An 18305-nucleotide genomic window follows, 5' to 3' on the forward strand; every position below is an offset into this window, starting at 1 on the left:
TCCAGGCATCCACCACCCTCTCCGTAAAGTAGAATTTCCTAACATTCCCCCTGAATCTACCACCCCTCAACCTCAAATTATGTCCTCTGGTTTTACCATTTTCCTTTCTCTGGAAAAGATTTTGTTCTACGTTAATACCCTTTAAGTATTTGAACGTCTGAATCATATCTCCCCTGTCTCTCCTTTCCTCTAGGGTATACATATTCAGGGCTTCCAGTCTCTCCTCATACGTCTTCTGGCGCAAGCCTCCTATCATTTTCGTCGCCCTCCTCTGGACCGCCTCAAGTCTTCTTACGTCTTTCGCCAGATACGGTCTCCAAAACTGAACACAATACTCCAAGTGGGGCCTCACCAATGACCTGTACAGGGGCATCAACACCTTCTTCCTTCTACTGACTACGCCTCTCTTTATACAGCCCAGAATCCTTCTGGCAGCAGCCACTGCCTTGTCACACTGTTTTTTCGCCTTTAGATCTTCGGACACTATCACCCCAAGGTCCCTCTCCCCGTCCGTGCATATCAGCTTCTCTCCTCCCAGCATATACGGTTCCTTCCTATTATTAATCCAGAGTCACACAGCCACAAGTCCAACTCGGTTTGAATTTGTACCTTCACCATATGCCTAGGCCTTTCTTCCGTAATTCAGTACAGTATGGGGCGAGCACCCTGCGGCTAGGGCAATGGCTGGAGAGTAATCATTAGACAACAAAAGTTTTATGCCTTTGTACTCCAGTGATCTTGATTTGCGGTACAGGGCCAATATTTTATCTTTAATCGCAGCATTCAAGAAGCATGCTATAACAGGGTGAGACTTCAAATCACCCAGTTGCAGGCTCCCAATCTGATGGATCCGCATAAGGGTGCTCGCTATGTTCAGACCCACCTGTTCCGGCGACCACCGGCCACAACTCAGCACCTTTGCAGAGAGGTCTATAGTGCGTAAGTTGTTCCTGTGCCCCCGATTCTCCTGGTCTTCTAAATGAGCCATGAGCAGCTTGCATTGAGTGGCGGCAAAGGGGCAAACGGAATGCTGGGAATGATGGAGAGGGGGATCGCAAGCAGATTGTAGAGGGTTGTCATGCCGCTCTACCGGGCCATGGTGCGCCCTCACCTGGAGTGCTGCGTCCAGCGCTGGTCGCCATACATGAAGAGGGACACGGTGCTGCTCGGGAGGGTCCAGAGAGGAGCAACTGGGATGGTTGGAGGGCTGGAGGAGTTCCCGTGCAGTGGGGGATTGGAGAGGCTGGGCCTTTTCTCCCTGGAGCGGAGGAGATTGGGAGGGGACGTGGTCGAGGCATTCGGGGTACTAAAGGGAATGGACTTGGTAGATGGGGACAGGTTGTTTACCCTCTCCAAGGTGGGGAAAGTGAGAGGGCACTCTCTGAGATTGAAAGGGGATGGATTCCATGTGAATGTGAGGAAGTTCTTCTTCATTCAGAGAGTGGTGGAGGGCTGGAGCGCTCTTCCGGAGTCTGTTGTAGGGGAAAACGCCCTCCGAGGATTTGGGACAGGGTTGGACGGGTTCCTGCTGGGCCAGAGCATGCATAGGTAGGGCTGGTCTCGGTTGGGGTGCTGGTCTTTGACCAAGGGCCGCCGCCTGAGCAGACTGCTAGGCATGATGGACCACTGGTCTGACCCAGCAGCGGCAATTCTTATGTCCTTATGTTCCAAAGACTGGAGTCAGCTGGCAGACTAGCCTGCATGGTCCTCTTGTACAGACACTCGATGTTCCAGCTGAGAAATTTGCAGCCTCTGTCGCAGCACACAGTCTTTTATTTCATCTACGGAAGCTTGAAACTTGGAAAGTTTGTTGTCGTTCAATGCTGAGAGGTGATTGGTAGGCTCCCGCACAATTTCTTCTTGAAGTGTGACTGTGGTTCTAGGAGGGATCATCTCCGCCGTCATTTTGGGTGAGAGCGTGGTCTGTTTAAGCTTAGCCAGCTGCAACGCTTTCGTGGGCATAGTGCAGTATCAGCACTCGGGCGATCACAGAAAACCCTCCTTGTCAATGCCAGGTCCCTTTAGCAATAGCATGATATTGAGAAAACTACAACTGCAGAACTCAGACAGAGAACTGCTTCTCAGCTAAGTTGTTGTTTGTTTGTTTTATTAATTATTATCAAAATTTGATTAAATCAGTTACAGTGGTGCCTCACACAACGAACTTAATTGGTTCCAGGAGCAAGTTTGTTATGCGAAAAGTTCGTTATGTGAAACGCGTTTTCCCATAACAATACATGTTAAAAAAAATAATTCGTTCTGTAGCATAAAATATGCTAAGATGACATAAAAAAAGATAAATTTTTTGTTATTATTTTTATTTAGATACATCTAAAAACATACATCTCCCTGTCCTTTTACTTCCACTATCTTCCTATCCCATCTCTATTCCCTTTTGTCCCTCTCCCCATGATCAATCATCTCACCACCTCTCTCTGCCCTCACCCTCAGGGTTCAAGATTGCTTCCACTCTTTTTCCTGTTGTTCTCTCTGCCTGTCACCCTATGATTTAGCATCCCTTCTGCCCTTGTCCAATATTTCCCCTTCTCTCCCTCCCTCTCATCCCCTGCTCCAACATGTGCTTTCAGCGGCCTTCTCCCCCCTTAAGCGTCTTTTCTTCTCCACTCCACCTTTCCTCCCTCCCTGCCTCCACCTTTGTGGCGCTTTTGCACCCGACCGACAACAGAACAGGCCTGGTCGGACAAATCTCCCTGTCCTGTAGCCGCGAATCTAAATTACCTTCTTACAGCAGCTGGATTATTGAAGCTGCTGTAAGAGGTAATTTAGATTCGCGGCTACAGGGCAGGGAGGTTTGTCGGCCGGGCCTGTTGTCGGTCGATCGGGGGACCTGACCAGCTGTGCACATTCTTCGGGGCGGACCGCCCCCTCCCCCCTCTTTCGTTCGCCATTGCCTTCTTCCTACCTGCCCTGCCGCAGCCGCACACAGCCGACCGGAAGTCTTCCTGATGTCAGCGCTGACGTCGGAGGAAGGGAGGGCTTTGCTTAAGCCCTCCCTCCGACGTCAGCGCTGACATCGGGAAGATTTCCGTTCGGCTGTGTGCTGCGACAGGGCAGGTAAGGAGAAGGAGACTACCCTCGCGGCTCGACCAACCCCGCTGCGATCCAACCCCGCAGGAACCCCGGAAGGATGCAGCTCGGGCGACTTCGTTGTGTGAAACGAAGTCCGTTGTACGAATCAAGACATAAAGTTCGTTGTGCGCAGCGTTCGCTGTGCGAGGCGGCCGTTATGCGAGGCACCACTGTATATGTTTCCTAAGTGTAATCTTGTGATTCCTAGATTTGTTTTGACATTTCTTTAAGAAGAATATAAAAATATTGGAGCTAAAGGCTTAATACAGACCTATTTTAAAAGTCAAAAGAATACTGAATTATGCACCTGAGAGTTATAAAATGTAATCCAGTGGAAACAATTACCATACCTTGGATTCACAGAAGCGACGATCGATGCCATGCTGGCAGACTATAAGAGACTTGGGCCGCTCCAGTTGAAACTCTTTGCACATCACATGAAACAGAAACATCTGGCCCCATTCCAGCAGACAAGCCAGCTGCAGGTAAACAATGGCACCTTGAAATCATACGAAGTACTTCAAATACGTAAAAGAAATAAGGAGATCACATTACTGTACTTGCTAAGACAGCGAAAACCTTGGGTTCTGTTGTTTCCTAGTCTACCCCCTCGGGCACTTTTGTCCTCATTCTCTCATGCTGCTGTTTCTCACTCAGGGCTCCTTTTATAAAGCCACGCTAGCAGTTTTAATGCATGCACTGGATTAGTACGCGCTAGCCGGAAATCTACCGCCTGCTCCAAAGGAGGCGGTAGTGGCTAGCGCATGCGATTCCGCGCATTAAGGCCCTAGCGCGGCTTTGTAAAAGGAGCCCTCGGGGTAGACAGCAAAACATATACTTCCAAAATCAAAGCCTCTCTTCAACTGAAAATCTCCTATTGTGTGTTAAGCAGTCATTTCCCTTCCAATTCATTGACAGCAAGAAAAATAATTTACAGTGCCTTGGAAAAGTCTTCACACCCTTCCACATTCTCCAATCTAAAACATACAATTTAAAATACATTAAAATAAGAGTTTTACAAATCTGCCCAGCAAATATTTCAAAATATCCACCAATATAAAAGAGAACTGAACCAAAACCAATTGGCAAAAAGCTTTAAACTCCCAGTGAGAATAGACACCAGCATCTAAGCTAATAAGTATAAAATTGCCCAGGAAATATAAAGACAATAGAATATTGCTTGATACGTGGAGAACTTGAAAATATGTTAGTAATCTATCACCAAATCCAATTTCTAAATCATTAAATCAATCCATTTGGCTAAACTCCAAGATTAAAATTGGCGGTTTTCAAATCGTCTGGAAGCATTGGATTATTGCAGGTATATTGACATTAAATGATGTTGTTTCTAATAGTTCACTGCTTAGTTTTTCACAGCTGCAACATAAATTTGGATTAAATAAATCACAAAGCTTTAAGTGGTTGCAGCTGAAGCAAGCTATTCAGGAGGGGTTCCCTGAATGGAAAGATCTTAATACTCAGTATACTTTCAGGCGGATTTTTTGGGTCACCAAGCCGCGCAGTGGTATAAATTGTTGTATGGATATTTGAATAAAAAACAAAAAACTGGTCTTAGGGATATTTGGAGCATTGAAATCAAACACCAAATTTCTGCTTCTCAATGGCCACGATTTGGTCTTGGAGAATAAAAACTACAAGGTCAGCATCTATGAGACAAATTTGGTTCTTTTTGCTGCAAAGAGCTTTTTGGACTCCGGTACGTTTGCAGAAGTTGGATAGCTCTAGGTCTAATAGATGCTGGCATTGTAATTTAGATGTTGGGACTTTAGATCATTTACTTTTTTTCTGTCCCTTTGTCAATTCCTTTTGGAAGTTAATTTGGTCCCAAATTAATTCAATGTTAGAAAATCATGTTGCCCTATCCTCATGATACTATTTTATTTGGAACGTCTATGAGATTCAAGAGTCAAATTTCAGCAAATAACAATAAACTTTTGTTAATACTGACGGGGGTTGCCATTCAACATATTACTGGAAATTGGAAGGACTATACTAAACTTAATTATACCTTTTGGTGGAATTCAGTTTATCATATTTATAAAATGGAGAGAGTGCTTGCTATATACAGCAAGGAAATTATAACACTTTTAAAAAGATTTGGGGGCCATTGATTGCATATTCTAATGATTAGACACCTTGGACACCTTTTTATTACATAGGACTATATTTAATGTGGGGATGGGGAGGTATGTTATGTGATTTAATGGGTTTATTTCTGATGAATGGGATGGGTGGGGGAGGGGTCTTTTTTATATGCATTTGACAATAATTGTTAGAATGTCAAGTAATTTGTACAAATTATTTGATTGTTTGTTTTTTTTTTAATTCTTTATTCATTTTTTAACTTTCATCAAGTGTACAGAATTCATAATAAACACTATTAATTAGACCACTTGAACATCTTATCATTATATCTTATAAATATAAATGTAACCCTCCCCCCACCCTCCTTCTAATCACATTATTCATTATAAGATCATAAACCCTCCCATTAAACCCTTCCCCTCTTTCAACACTAAATGGTGTATAATTAATAGAAAAATGGCATTAATCATGACAAAAAGAAGTTAATGGCTCCCATATTTTTATAAAATTATACTTTCTATTCTGTACCGCCAATGATCTTTCCATCCTATATAATAAAACGCTAGACGCGCATGCGCACTAAGACCTGTGTGATCTGTAATCCCTGATCTGTAGGTCCGTGGCATTGCAGGAGTGCGCATGCGCGCCTACGGTTCTTTCTTCTTCGTCGTCGTCGTCTTCGCCCCTCCCCCCCCCCAATCCCCGTTGAGCCTCCCACCCGATCGCCTCCAGAAGTCCGCTCCGCTCCTCCAACACCGGAAGACCCCGAGCCCAAAGCAGGTGGGGATCATGAGAGGAGCCACCACAGCGTCTTTCAACAACAAAAAAAATAAGCCAAGGCGGCTGTTGGCGGCTGCAGGCCACGGCAGCTGTAGCCCGCCGCAGCCGAGCACGGAGACGGGCCGAAGTTTTTTTCAACTTCACAGACGCTGCAGCGGCTCCTCTCACGAGCGCTCCTGCTTCGGAGAAGGCGGCAATCGTGAGAGGAGCCGCCGGGAAGTTACACTGCTGGGGGCTCTGGCTGTTAATGGAGGGAGAGGGAATGCTACGGCTGCTGCACAGGGAAGTAGGGAAGGAGATAGGAAGAAAGGGACCGGTCTGATGTCGCCCTCGCCTTCTGTTTTGCTGAAAAATCCACCAGCCTCGCCAGCGATTCAGAAACATTCTGCTGGGGGGAGGAGGGGGAGAACCGCGGCAGATTGAAAGCAGGAAGGGGAGCCACGGCCAACGTTCCTGAATCACAGCTGAGGCCAGCGGATTTTTCAGCGAGACAGAAGGTGAAGGCAATATCGGAATGGAATGGAGAGAAGAGGGGGAACATGCTGGGCCGAGGAAATTCCCTGGACTAACTTTTTTTTTATTTTTATAAAAGTACAAAGGGGGAGAGTAATAAAAGAAGTGCCAGACTGGACATGGGGGACAGCTTATGGGGCCAGGAACAGAGGAGAGAGAGAGATGGTAGGTAATGGTCTGAAGGGAGAGAAGCTGGATCTGGGGCTTTAGAGAACACCATAGTACTGAACTAGCATTAATAGGTTTGACCACTTCCATTCATTATTTCCTTGACCACCATCAAACTACTTTATTAATCTCACTTGATCTTTCGGCTGCTTTTGACACAATTGATCATCGACTTCTCATAAACAGACTTCAATCTATTGGGATCACAGATCAAATTCTTTCTTGGTTTATTTCTTATTTTACAGATCGCTCTTCCTCTGTTTTTTTCAAAGATTCTAAATCTAAATTCACATCAACCACTTTCGGTGTTCCCCAAGGGTCTATTCTCTCTCCTTTATTATTCAATATCTTTCTATCACCATTAATTACATTGTGTCAATCTATAGGTTTCCAAGTCTTCTCATATGCAGATGATATTCAGCTTCTACACCCTATAGACACTAACAACATATCTGCCATTCAGGAGATCAGTAAGAAACTCGACCAGGTCTACCAATGGCTAAACACAAATAAACTGGCCCTTAATATAAAAAAAACAAACCTAATGATCTTTCCATGGAAAGAAAATCCGACGTTAATTGCTCCTATTACTATAGATAATGTTCCATTACAGACAGTTAATAACATAAAAATTTTAGGAGTAATCTTTGATCCTAAATTGAATTTCCACGATCATATTAGTTATATTGTTAAAACGTCTTTCTATAGATTACGACGGATTAGATCTATCTCAAAATCTCTCTGCTCAAAATCATTAAATATTCTCATCCATTCCTTAGTGATAGCCAAACTTGATTACTGTAATGCTCTCTTTAAAGGTATAACACTAACTGAACTTAAACGTTTGCAAATTATCCAAAATGTCTCAATAAAACTCATAACTAAATCTAAAAAATTCGATCACGTTACCCCTCTGCTAAAAAACGCTCATTGGCTTCCTGTCATCCATCGGATATCGTATAAACTTTGTCTACTTACATTCAAGACTTTACTGTATAAGACACCTGCTTTCATTTATAAACTACTAATACCGTACCAACCAATTAGAACATTAAGATCTATTGATCAAAATTTACTGACGGTTCCCTCATTAAAATTTATAAACACCAGACGACAATTTATATTTTCTGTAACAGCCCCACAAACCTGGAATGCTCTTCCAATTTTTTTACGTAATGAACAAGACTTGGTAAAATTTAAAATCCAATTAAAAACATTTTTGTTTAATGATGCTTTTAATACTTAATTTAATAATATTTAAACCAATAATTCCAATATTTTGTACCATTCGTTTTAATGTTTCCCCTTTTGTGTTTTTCCTATGTATCTCTTTTATTCGACAAATGTATTTCATAAACCCCTCTTACCCAATGTAATGTAGTTTATATTATTCATTGTAAGTATTTAAAGTTTGTATTGTATGTTTTCTTTTAATTATTTTTTACTATGTACATCGCTTTGAATTAGATAAAGCGATTAATCAAGAAAAATAATAAACTTGAAACTTGATACTTGAAGGGAGGACTATTGGGGAGAGATGGTGGACCTAGGGAGGGAGAAATGTTAGGACTGGGGGTGGAAAGGGGAGAGAGATGCAGCATCTCTTTTTCCCATCCATCTTATTGTTCAGCATCAAGGGGGCAAGGAAGAAGAACAACAGAAAATGGAGGAAAGAATAATCCATAGGAGGGCAGAGAGCTGGGATAAGAAGATGCTAGGGGATGAAGAGAAAGGGACAGGGAGATATAGCCTGACCAGTGGAGAGAGGGAGGGGTATTCTGAAAGTGGTGAGCCATTTGTATGAGGTCAAAAGGGAGATGACAAGATGAGTGAGAGTAAGGAGAGAAATAGAAAGAAACACAGACATATATTCTACCACCAGCGGGAGGAAGGGAGACAGAAAGAAAAGAAGAAAGACACAGGGACAGGGAGAGACACAGAAAGACAGACAGTCAAAGGGGGCCAGGGACAGAGACAGACAGAAAGAAAGACAGCAGGACAGGGAGAGAGAGACGGAAATAAAGACAGACAGACAGACATATATTCTAGCACCCGTTAATGTAACGGGCTAAAATACTAGAGAGAGAGAAAGAAAGAAATAAATAAAGACAGACATACACACACACACATATTCTAGCATCCGTTAATGTAACGGGCTATAAAGCTAGTTCTATATAAGTGACACAATGAATTCCACCAGAAATTGAAATTAAGTCTACTGTGGTCTTTCCAGTTTTTAGTAATATGTTGGATGGCAACTCCTGTCATGATCAATAAAAGTTTATTGTTACACAATGATATCTGACTCTTTTTTCTCATGGACATTCCAAATATCACAGTATCATAAGATAACGCTACATGGTTTTCCAATAAACAATTTATTTGATCCCAGATTGAATTCCAAAAGGCTAAGATATGGGGACAATAATACAAGAGATGATCCAACGTCCCTACATCTAGATTACAATGCCAGCATCTATTAGACAAGGAACTATTTAATTTTTGTAATCTAACTGGGGTTCAAAAAGCTCTATGTAACAAAAAAACCCATGTTTGCCTCATAGACGCTGACATTGTTCATCCTATTCTCCAAGACCAAATTTGTGGCCATTGAGATGCTGAAATCTGATGCTTAATCTCAATGCTCCAAATATCCCTAAGACCATTTTTAAGCTTTTTTTTAACCAAATCATTAATAGTTTTATACCACTGCGCGGCCTGGTGACCCAGAAAGTCCGCACAAATTATTTGATTGAATTTTGTACACTTGTTGCAAGAGTTAAAACTGAATAAAGAATTTAAAAAAAAATAAAATCTTAATGATGATAATAATAATGGGACTTCAGTATGGGCTCAGTTGGCCCTTTAATTCACATTTAGCCCCAGGCAAAGTGCTTATTGATGACTAGTACCAGACCCATAAAGCCTAAATAAGTACTGCCCTGTACATTATTCTTTATTTATATTGACTGTTTTTGAAATTTGTCTTCTGGGGGTTATCAGTCTTTTTTTGGTTTGTTATTTTATTTGAATTCATATTCAGTGTCTTTGCATTTACTAGCATGGTTATTTATTTTTGAAAAAAATTTTGGGACACTGATGTACGGGGCAGTGCTTATTTAGGCTTTATTGATCTGGGGCTAAATGTGAATCGAAGAGCCAACTGAAGTCCCACTAATATTATCATCATTAAGATTTTTTCTTTATATATATAATAAATCTTTATTCATTTTTACAACTTACAAGTGTGTCAGGAAAAAACGTTTGGACTCAAAAACATCACTTGATTTTCTATTACAGTCATCTTAATTTAGTAAACTTTATCCCCCCTCCCCCAATCCTACCAATTCATATGCATTCACTTATATTATAATATATATTCTTTTCTATTAATCCAAATATATAATACAGAATCAGAAACCCCCCATCCCTACCCCCTTATTTTCAATTGTATTATTAAGGGAAAAATGATAACTACTCATTACAATAATCTGTCAATGGCCCCCAAGCATCCTGAAATTTATTAAAATGTCATTTCTGTGTGGCTATCGTTCTTTCCATTTTATATATATGGCACAAAGAATTCCACCAGAAATTGTAATTCAATCTGCTCCAATTCTTCCAATTAAATGTAATTTGTTGAATGGCAACTCCAGTCATAATTAGCAAGCGCTTGTTATTATTTGAGGATAATTGACTCTTTGCCCTCATTGACATGCCAAATAAAATAGTATCATATGATAAGGCCACCGGATTCTCTAATAGACAATTTATTTGGCCCCATATTGATTTCCAGAAAGCCAAAATGAATGGACAATAGAATAATAGATGGTCTAAAGTCCCAGCTTCGAGATTACAGTGCCAACTTCTATTAGACTTAGAGCTATCTAATTTTTCTAATCGAACAGGGGTCCAAAATGCTCTATGTAATGGAAAAAAACAAGTTTGTCTCATAGATGCAAACACTGTACATCTCATCCTCCAAGACCAAATTCGTGGCCATTGAGACGCAGTAATTTGATGCTTAATCTCAATGCTCCAAATGTCTCGAAGACCAGTCCTTGTTTTTTTATTCACAAATCCAGATATCAGGCGGGAATCGAGAGAGGCTCTCTGGCTTTCGGGCTCTAAATCCACCACCCCGGTCCAGCGTCCTACCCGGTCCTACTTTTAAATTTATCTTCGGCAGCGGCAGTCAGGTCGGAAAAAGGAAGTCGGGTCAGGAGGGGTGCGGGATGCGGCAGAGGGAACTTTCCCAATGGGTGCAACTGGGTGGGCCTTGAGGCGGCTGTCGGCGGAGGGAACCTCTGATCAGGGGCAGAGCAAGGTAAGTGTATCATAGAAATAAGAAGGAGGAGGGAGGCAGAGTAAGATAAGTGTACCATAGGGATAAGAAGGAGGGGGGGGAAAGAAAAAGGAAGAGAGGCCTACTGCTGGACAGGGGGAGCAGGAAAGAGGTGATGGACAGGGGTGGGGTGGCAGTGGATGGCCAGCAAGAGGCAGTGCTGCCACTCCTGCTTTAGGAGACCTGAACGAATCGGCAAGCCCGTGATTCACTGAACCATGTGTCTGTGATAGCGGCAATATCTAGATCTGCCTCTAACATCAGGGCTTGCAGATCATGAACTTTGTTGCTTAGACTGCGAGCATTTGTGGTCATCGCTTTCCAGCTATTTTTCAGCGATAATCTCCTTTTTCGTATGGATTTTTGTTTCGTTTCACTTTCCGTTGCAATGCTAAGAAGTGAGTTGCTGATATTGCTTATGTTGCAGTCTTTACTACTATCACATCTTTTCTTTTTCCGGGGGTGGTCTCTATAATTGTCCTTCGTACATACACCACCCACACCTTCTAGTTTAAATGCCTAGAAAAATATTGTCTAAATTTCTCTGCAAGGTTTCTTTTTCCTGCTGTAGTCGGTAATATGTAGCCCATCAGTGCAATATAGCTTCTTGTCCTTCCATGTATTTCCCCATCCTCCTATGTACCTGAAGCCTTCTTGATGACACCAGGCTCTGAGCCATCTATTAAAGTCCTCTGTGTTTTTCACTCTTTGCTCTCCTTTGCCATATGCAGGCAGTATTTCAGAAAAAGCTAAAGTGTTTACAAAAGGTTTCACGCCCTCTACAAGCTCCCGAAAAGCTTTCTGTGCTGCAAGTGTGGAGTTGTTGGCCAGGTCATTTGTTCCCAGATGGATAACAACATCAGTGTTAAAATCCTTAGTTTCTTCCTTAATTATAGTCAGTATTTGCCTGGAACTCCTGGTAGCTGAGGATCCTGGAAGACATTTCACTATTTTGGTCTCCTCGCCTTGTGTTCCAAGGTTAATGCCTCTGATGATGGAATCCCCCAACAGTTATAGTTTTCTGTTTTTGGCTTTTTTATTTGTACTTTGGGTGCGCTTGTTCTCTTGAGTTACCTTCATTGGTTCCAGTCCCACCTCCCTTCTGTTTTCCTGAGTATCGCAGTGCACTAGTGGAGCGAAGGAATTCTGTAGAGGTAATATTTGTGAAGGTGGGTGTTTCTGTGTTACATGACACAGTCTTCCTGAGCCTACTGTGACCCATTTATTCCTGGGCTGTTTTATTCTTTGAGGTAGAGGTGGTAAGTTGGTATGATTTTGTGGAGTGATGAAAACTGCTTTAATTGTATTCAATTCCTGTTTAAGTTTGCAGAGCTCCTCCTTAATACTGGCAAGTTGAAGACAGATGGGGCAAGCCTTAAGCCTCTAAATAGTGTGTCTTGGAATTAAAGCACCACAGTGATTGCATAAAATAAAGGTCATCTTGATTGGTTGTGAAGTGACTTGATTTGAGTAGTCCTGATTATTTGGGTCTCTATATATGGTGGGACTATAAGTCTTACCCTTATTCCTATGAAGAGGAAGAGGAAATAAGATTTAACAGAGGAAAGAGAAGGGTTTATTTTTTGTGCTTTTTTGTTGTTTTTTTTAAGTAAGAAACAGGGAGGAGAAGAGAAATTAAGCAGATATAATGCTGAAAACCAGTGAAAAGAGTAGAATATGAAATGTTGAGCAACTTATTTTATTGAAGTTCACAGCACTGTCCCAAAGCACTGTCCCACAGCACTGGCTCACTGCATGTTCGACTGGCGGGCCGAGAACTGTAGGGGATGGCTTCTTAGCCGGCTTACCTGTGGGGTGCGACACTGAAGAGGCATCCTGCGGTGTCGAAACCACCGGTGCCGACTTGGAGGAAGTTACCGATGCCGGGGTCGATGCCGGTGGAACTTCTGCTGTTGAATTTGGCGATTCTTCAAAGTTCTCTTTTGAAGAGAACTACAGCAGGTGCACGTCTCAGCCCTATGGTCCGGACCCAAGCACTGAAGGCACCACTTGTGCGGGTCGGATAAGGAAATAGGGCGGGCACACCGCTGACACTTTTTAAAACCCAGTGAAGGGGGCATGAAGGGAAAACCGGCAGTAGCAAAATCGAAGCCTGAGGCTTCGATGGTGCCAACAGGCCCCGCCGGGGCCGACCGAAAAAAGTTGAAAAAAATAGACTTTTTAAAAAAAATTTTAATCAAGAAAAGAATAAAAAAAGAAAACGTGAAGAGTTTCACGAAGAAAAATACGCGAGTGGGAAGGCGAAAAAAGTAGTATCCAACAGCCGTTGGAAACACGTGTCTTGTTAGCTCCGCGGAAACTAAGAAACTGGGGACCGCGCACCTTTGTCGGGTGGGAAGGCACTCGCGCACGCGCGGTGTGGCCTAGCTAGAACTTTCTAAGTTCTTAGAGTGCAATCACTCTAAAATTGTCCGTACCGGGGCTCCGTCAGTGCCGTCACCCATCAGTCAAGAATATGCTGCCTGCTTGTCCTGGGATAATGCAGTTAACCTTAGAAGTAAAACAGAGCCCCTCCCTTCTCCATCTAATCAGCAGAAAACAATGGCTGAAAACCAGTAAGTCAGAAATATAGGCTCTATACCACCTAAAACACAGTATTTTAAAAAGAAATGCAGATTCTATAACAAATCAGTGGCTACCCTAAAACATAGGATTTATAACAGGATTTTCCCTACTTTAGTCACCCTGAGCCACAGGCACCAGGATTTAATTTGAGTTAATAAAGTCTTACCCTTATTCCTATGAAGAGGAAGAGGAAATAAGATTTAACAGAGGATAGAGAAGGGTTTATTTTTTTTGTGTGCTTTTTTGTTGTTTTTTAAAGTAAGAAACAGGGAGGAGAAGAGAAATTAAGCAGATACAATGCTGAAAACCAGTGAAAAGAGCAGAATATGAAATGTTGAGCAACTTATCTTATTGAAGTTCACAGGGCAGCCTTGTTCACAGCACTGTCCCAGCTTCAGGCATGGTCTCCTGCGCGGTAGAGTTTTGAAAGGCAGGGCTCCACTATCAACTCGCGTTGCCTTTGTAATCGACCGGTAGATCCCGATCGATGTATTGGGCACTAGTGCTGCCCGATTCAGAGAAAAAAATTTTGATTCAATTCAGCCTATTGAAATCGATTTTTCGATTCGATTTTCCTGCCCAATTGGGTAGGTTTTTTTTCAAACATCCTGGTGTGTTTATTTTATAGCCTCTTCACCCCTTTTATTGCCTCTTCACCCCCTTTGTCCTTTCCTACCCACACTGGTCCTGTGGTATAAACAAAATAAACTAACAAAAAATACTTTTCCTCTCTGTTAAATCCTAGCTCACGTTCGCGGTCTAACACCAGCTCTGGAAGAATACACATTTCAAATCTGATATATTGTAATCAGAAAACAGAAAATAAAATTATTTTTCCTAACTTTTGTTGTCTGGTCATTTTTCAAAACGTGTTGGTCCCAGGCTCTGGTTGTCCTCTGATCAGGCTCTCCTTCTTTCTTCTTGCTAACCACCCATCTTCCATCTCTGTCCTCCCCTTCTGTTTCCCTTTCCTCCCCCAGAGGTCTGGCATCTTTCCTTTTTTTCATCACCATTCCCCCACAGCTGCAGCAATGGACCCCACCATCCACAGATCCACCATCTCTCCTTTTCTCAACTACCCTTTCATCCAGCATCTCTCTTCTGTGTCGCTGTCCCTATTCTCCTCTCCAGTAGTGTTCCCCTTGTGTCCCTGTTCCTATGCTCCCTCCATGCCTAGCATCTTATCTCTTTTTCATGTCTCTCCCCATATCCAGCTTCTTCTTTCTCTCTTCCTTACCTCCTGTATCCCCTTCCCCAGGTACAGGCTTTCTCCTACTAACTCTCCTGCCATCCTGTATCTTGCCCACCTACTTTGGAGCAGTATCTGTCCCTCTTGTACACTTCCCCTTATGGTCTTGCATTTCTCTCTCCCTCTCTCCATTAGTCCAGCACCTCTCCTCTGCTTTCCTCCCCCTCTTTTTGGTTTGGTCTCTCTCTTCCCTTCACTTCACCCCAGGTTTGGCATCTCCCCTCCCCTCTCTTACTCCTTCCTCCTCCTCCCTCTGTACAGGCCTGCATCCCCGCCGCAAAGGCCTGCTCTCCCCCGCAAACCTGCATGTTCCCCCAGCTTTCCCACTCTTACCTTAAGCCTGCAGGATCACTGGTGCTATAGTGATTCCTGCAGCTGCCGTCATCCTCTGCGGCACGTTCTCTCTGCCGCGATCCTGACACTGACATCAGAGGAGGGGCGGGGAGAACGTGCTGCTGAGGACGATGGTAGTTACAGGGATCATTATAGTACCAGCGATCCTGCAGGCTGCCATATTAGCTTAAGGTAAGAGCGGGGAAGCTGGGGGAACATGTAGGCATTTACGACTGACCCTCCCCCCTCAAGTAGGAGTGGCAGCTGACGGCCAGCAGGAGGCAGCGCTGCCGTTCCTGCTGTAGGTCGGGGGAAGGGTCGGTCATCGAATCGGGGAGGCTGATTTTTTTTAAAAAATTCGAATCGATTCACCTGATTCGAATCGGTGAATCGGGCAGCACTATTGACCACCCCTGCACTACAGAAATAATTAATAGTAGAAGTAGTAAAAACAATAAGAAGAGAAACAGCAAAAAGAGTGGAGCCAGAAAAAAGCTAAGTTACAAAACTATTTTGTTATCTTATAGAACAAAGTAAAAAGAAAGCAGTATTTTTTAATTTTGGGGGGAGTCTGTGCAGCCCTCCTCCTTTAAGCTTCTCTGCTTGAGCCTCATTGCCAGATACCTATGAAAAAGATATAGTGCCTTCAGTCCAAGAGTTTCCTATCCTACCTTTTAAGAAAGGTTTGGACAATTTCCTGGAGGAAAAATCCATAGTCTGTTATTGAGAAAGACATGGGGGAAGGCACTGCTTGCCCTGGATCGATAGCAAGGGTTTTGACCACTGTGAGAATGGGCTACTGGGCTTGATGGACCATTAGTCTGACACAGTGAGGCTATTCTTACCTGTGGTGAGGTAACCTTAGCAGTAAGAGATCCAGCTTGTATATCAATTAACCACGCATACTCCAGTGTGTCTGCTCCCAGGGGCAGACCTTCAGCTGAAAACATGGCGTGAGCTCGAAGTTGCAGACCAGAAAGACCGATGTGACCTTCTCTCAGTACTCCATCCACTGGAGGGCGCTGTTACAAAAAATAACTCATTAGGATCCAAATACTAAACTTTTGCCATTCAGCAACAAATTTTAAATGAACATAAACCTCAAGCACCTAAGAGACAAAATGCTCAATAATCTTGCTGTGCATATAGCAGCTATTGATAAATTATAGTAAAAGCTTCTAGAGTTCTTTAACACACGTCATGAACAAGCAGCAGGCTTTGGAAGTAATATTACAGGTACAAGATCCTTTAACAGAAATCCTTGGGACCAGGCATATTTCAGTTTTTGGAGCTTTTCGATTTTTGGAATGCTAATGTTAAGTCAGAAAAATAGCATAAAATTGCTACCAAATTGCTAGTAACCAAGATAAATACTTCCTGTTCTGCTTCTCACTGCTACCTTGAGTGGAATCCACACCTCTTTTGCCATTTCCGTTGGTTTCAGCACTTGTCATGTCAGGGAACTTGACTACTTCTGGTTCAAATCAAATTTCGTTTTACTTTACTTTTTGGTTTTTGAAATTTCAGATAAAGGATCTTGTACCTTTACAAAGGTTGGCCATTTGAACAGCTCAAGATTATTTACTGTTCTTTGTGATATCCAATAAGGATCAGACAGACTCAGAATATCTGATGCAATCTGGATGGGCTGGGAGGTCTGGCAGGGGGGGGTCAGGCAGGAGGGACTGGGCATCCATGAATAAGAACATAAGAATTGCCGCTCCTGGGTCAGACCAGTGTCCATCATTCCCAGCAATCCGCTCACGCGGCGTCCCTCTGGTCAAAGACCAATGCCCTGAGACTAGCTCTATCTGCGCACGTTCCGGTTCACCAGGAACTTGGCTAACTTTGTCTTGAATCCCTCCTGCCGGTGAAGAGAACTTCGGGGGAGGGGGTCCGGCAGGAGAGATTGGGCATCTCTCCTGCCGTCGAAGAGCATATGTGTCAAGGGGGGTTAAGGCGGATGGCAGCAAGAGAGATTGGGCATCTCTCCTTCCTGCCATGATCGTTGCAGGCGGGGAGGGGTGGGGGGGGTAGAAACGGGACATATGCCTAAAGGCCCCATCCACAGGATGGGCCTAAGCCTACTGGGCTTATTTCGGTTGGCCCAGGCATCTCAGGCCCCGCCTGTGGGCGAGATTTGAGCTGCCTGGGCCAATCAGGCCCTAAGGCCAGCCATTCAACGGATGGCTAGCCTGTCGGACGGACGGGCTTGGCACCCGTCCGTCCGACCAACGATTTAAAGGTGGGAGGGTTGGGGGGGGTCATGGGGTTGGCGTGTCGGCAGGCAGGGGGGTTGTATTTTAGTGGGGGTGGGGGGTAGGGGGTGTCACCGGGCCAGGAAGGCTTGGGCTCCCTCCTGGCCCCATTGGAATCTGCGGGGGGGGAGGGGGATTGGGGATCGCCGGGCCAGGAGGGCTTGGGCTCCCTCTTGGCCCCATCGGAATTGGTCGGTGGGGGGGTGAGAGTGCCGTTGGGCAGGAGGGCTTGGGTTCCATCTTGCCCGATTGTTGTAGGGGGGAGGGTTCATCGCTGCAGGAGAGATGGCTCATCTCTCCTGTGGCGATGATAATCGCCCACCCCCCTCCGAACCGCGGCACTTCGAGGTGACCATCGCCGGCAAGGGAGATTCCCTGCCACGATGCTCACACCAAAGTGCCATGGTTTGGAGGGGGGTGGGCGATCATCATCGCTACAGAAGAGATGAGCCATCTCTCATGCAGCGATAGGCAGGTTGTTGGGGCCGCTGAACTGCAGCGATCAGCTCAGCGGCCCCTATTTTGGCACTTATACCTGTTTTGACTTGGTCTAAGTCAAAATGTATAAGTGCCGACTAGGCAACCTGTCAAAATCTTTGGTTATATCTGTTGTACGCCTAGGTCTAGGTCGGCCCACCTCCCGCCCACCGCCCTCCCTTTCCCCTCCTCTAAAAACACCTCTTTTAGCTCTATGCGTTTAGAGACAGGGCAAAGGCCTAAGCTTGTTTTAGATTCGTCTAAAACTAGCTTTGATTATGCTTTGATCAGGCTTTTTGATCGTCCAAGTACCCATTTAGGCCACTTTTTAGATGTTTGGGTTTTTTTATTATTAGCCCCTAACTGTATCTCTCTCGATGGAGACTACATTGTTTAACTT

The 18305-nt window shown here is 43.9% G+C and overlaps 1 protein-coding gene across 9 annotated transcripts in view; it reads right to left on the bottom strand.

Moving 5' to 3' along the window:
* KIAA1109 (KIAA1109 ortholog) overlaps window positions 1-18305 on the bottom strand; it is a 908505-nt gene that overhangs the window by 693337 nt on the left and 196863 nt on the right. For all 9 annotated transcript variants that reach the window (XM_033938537.1, XM_033938601.1, XM_033938589.1 and 6 more), the window contains exons 22-23: window positions 16016-16192; window positions 3441-3569 (exon numbers count right to left, since the gene is read on the bottom strand). In XM_033938537.1, coding sequence (XP_033794428.1) covers window positions 3441-3569; window positions 16016-16192 — 306 coding nt within the window. The remainder of the gene's footprint in view (window positions 1-3440; window positions 3570-16015; window positions 16193-18305) is intronic.

The sequence above is a fragment of the Geotrypetes seraphini genome, chromosome 1, assembly GCF_902459505.1.
Source record: "Geotrypetes seraphini chromosome 1, aGeoSer1.1, whole genome shotgun sequence".
Classification (NCBI taxonomy): Eukaryota; Metazoa; Chordata; class Amphibia; order Gymnophiona; family Dermophiidae; genus Geotrypetes; species Geotrypetes seraphini.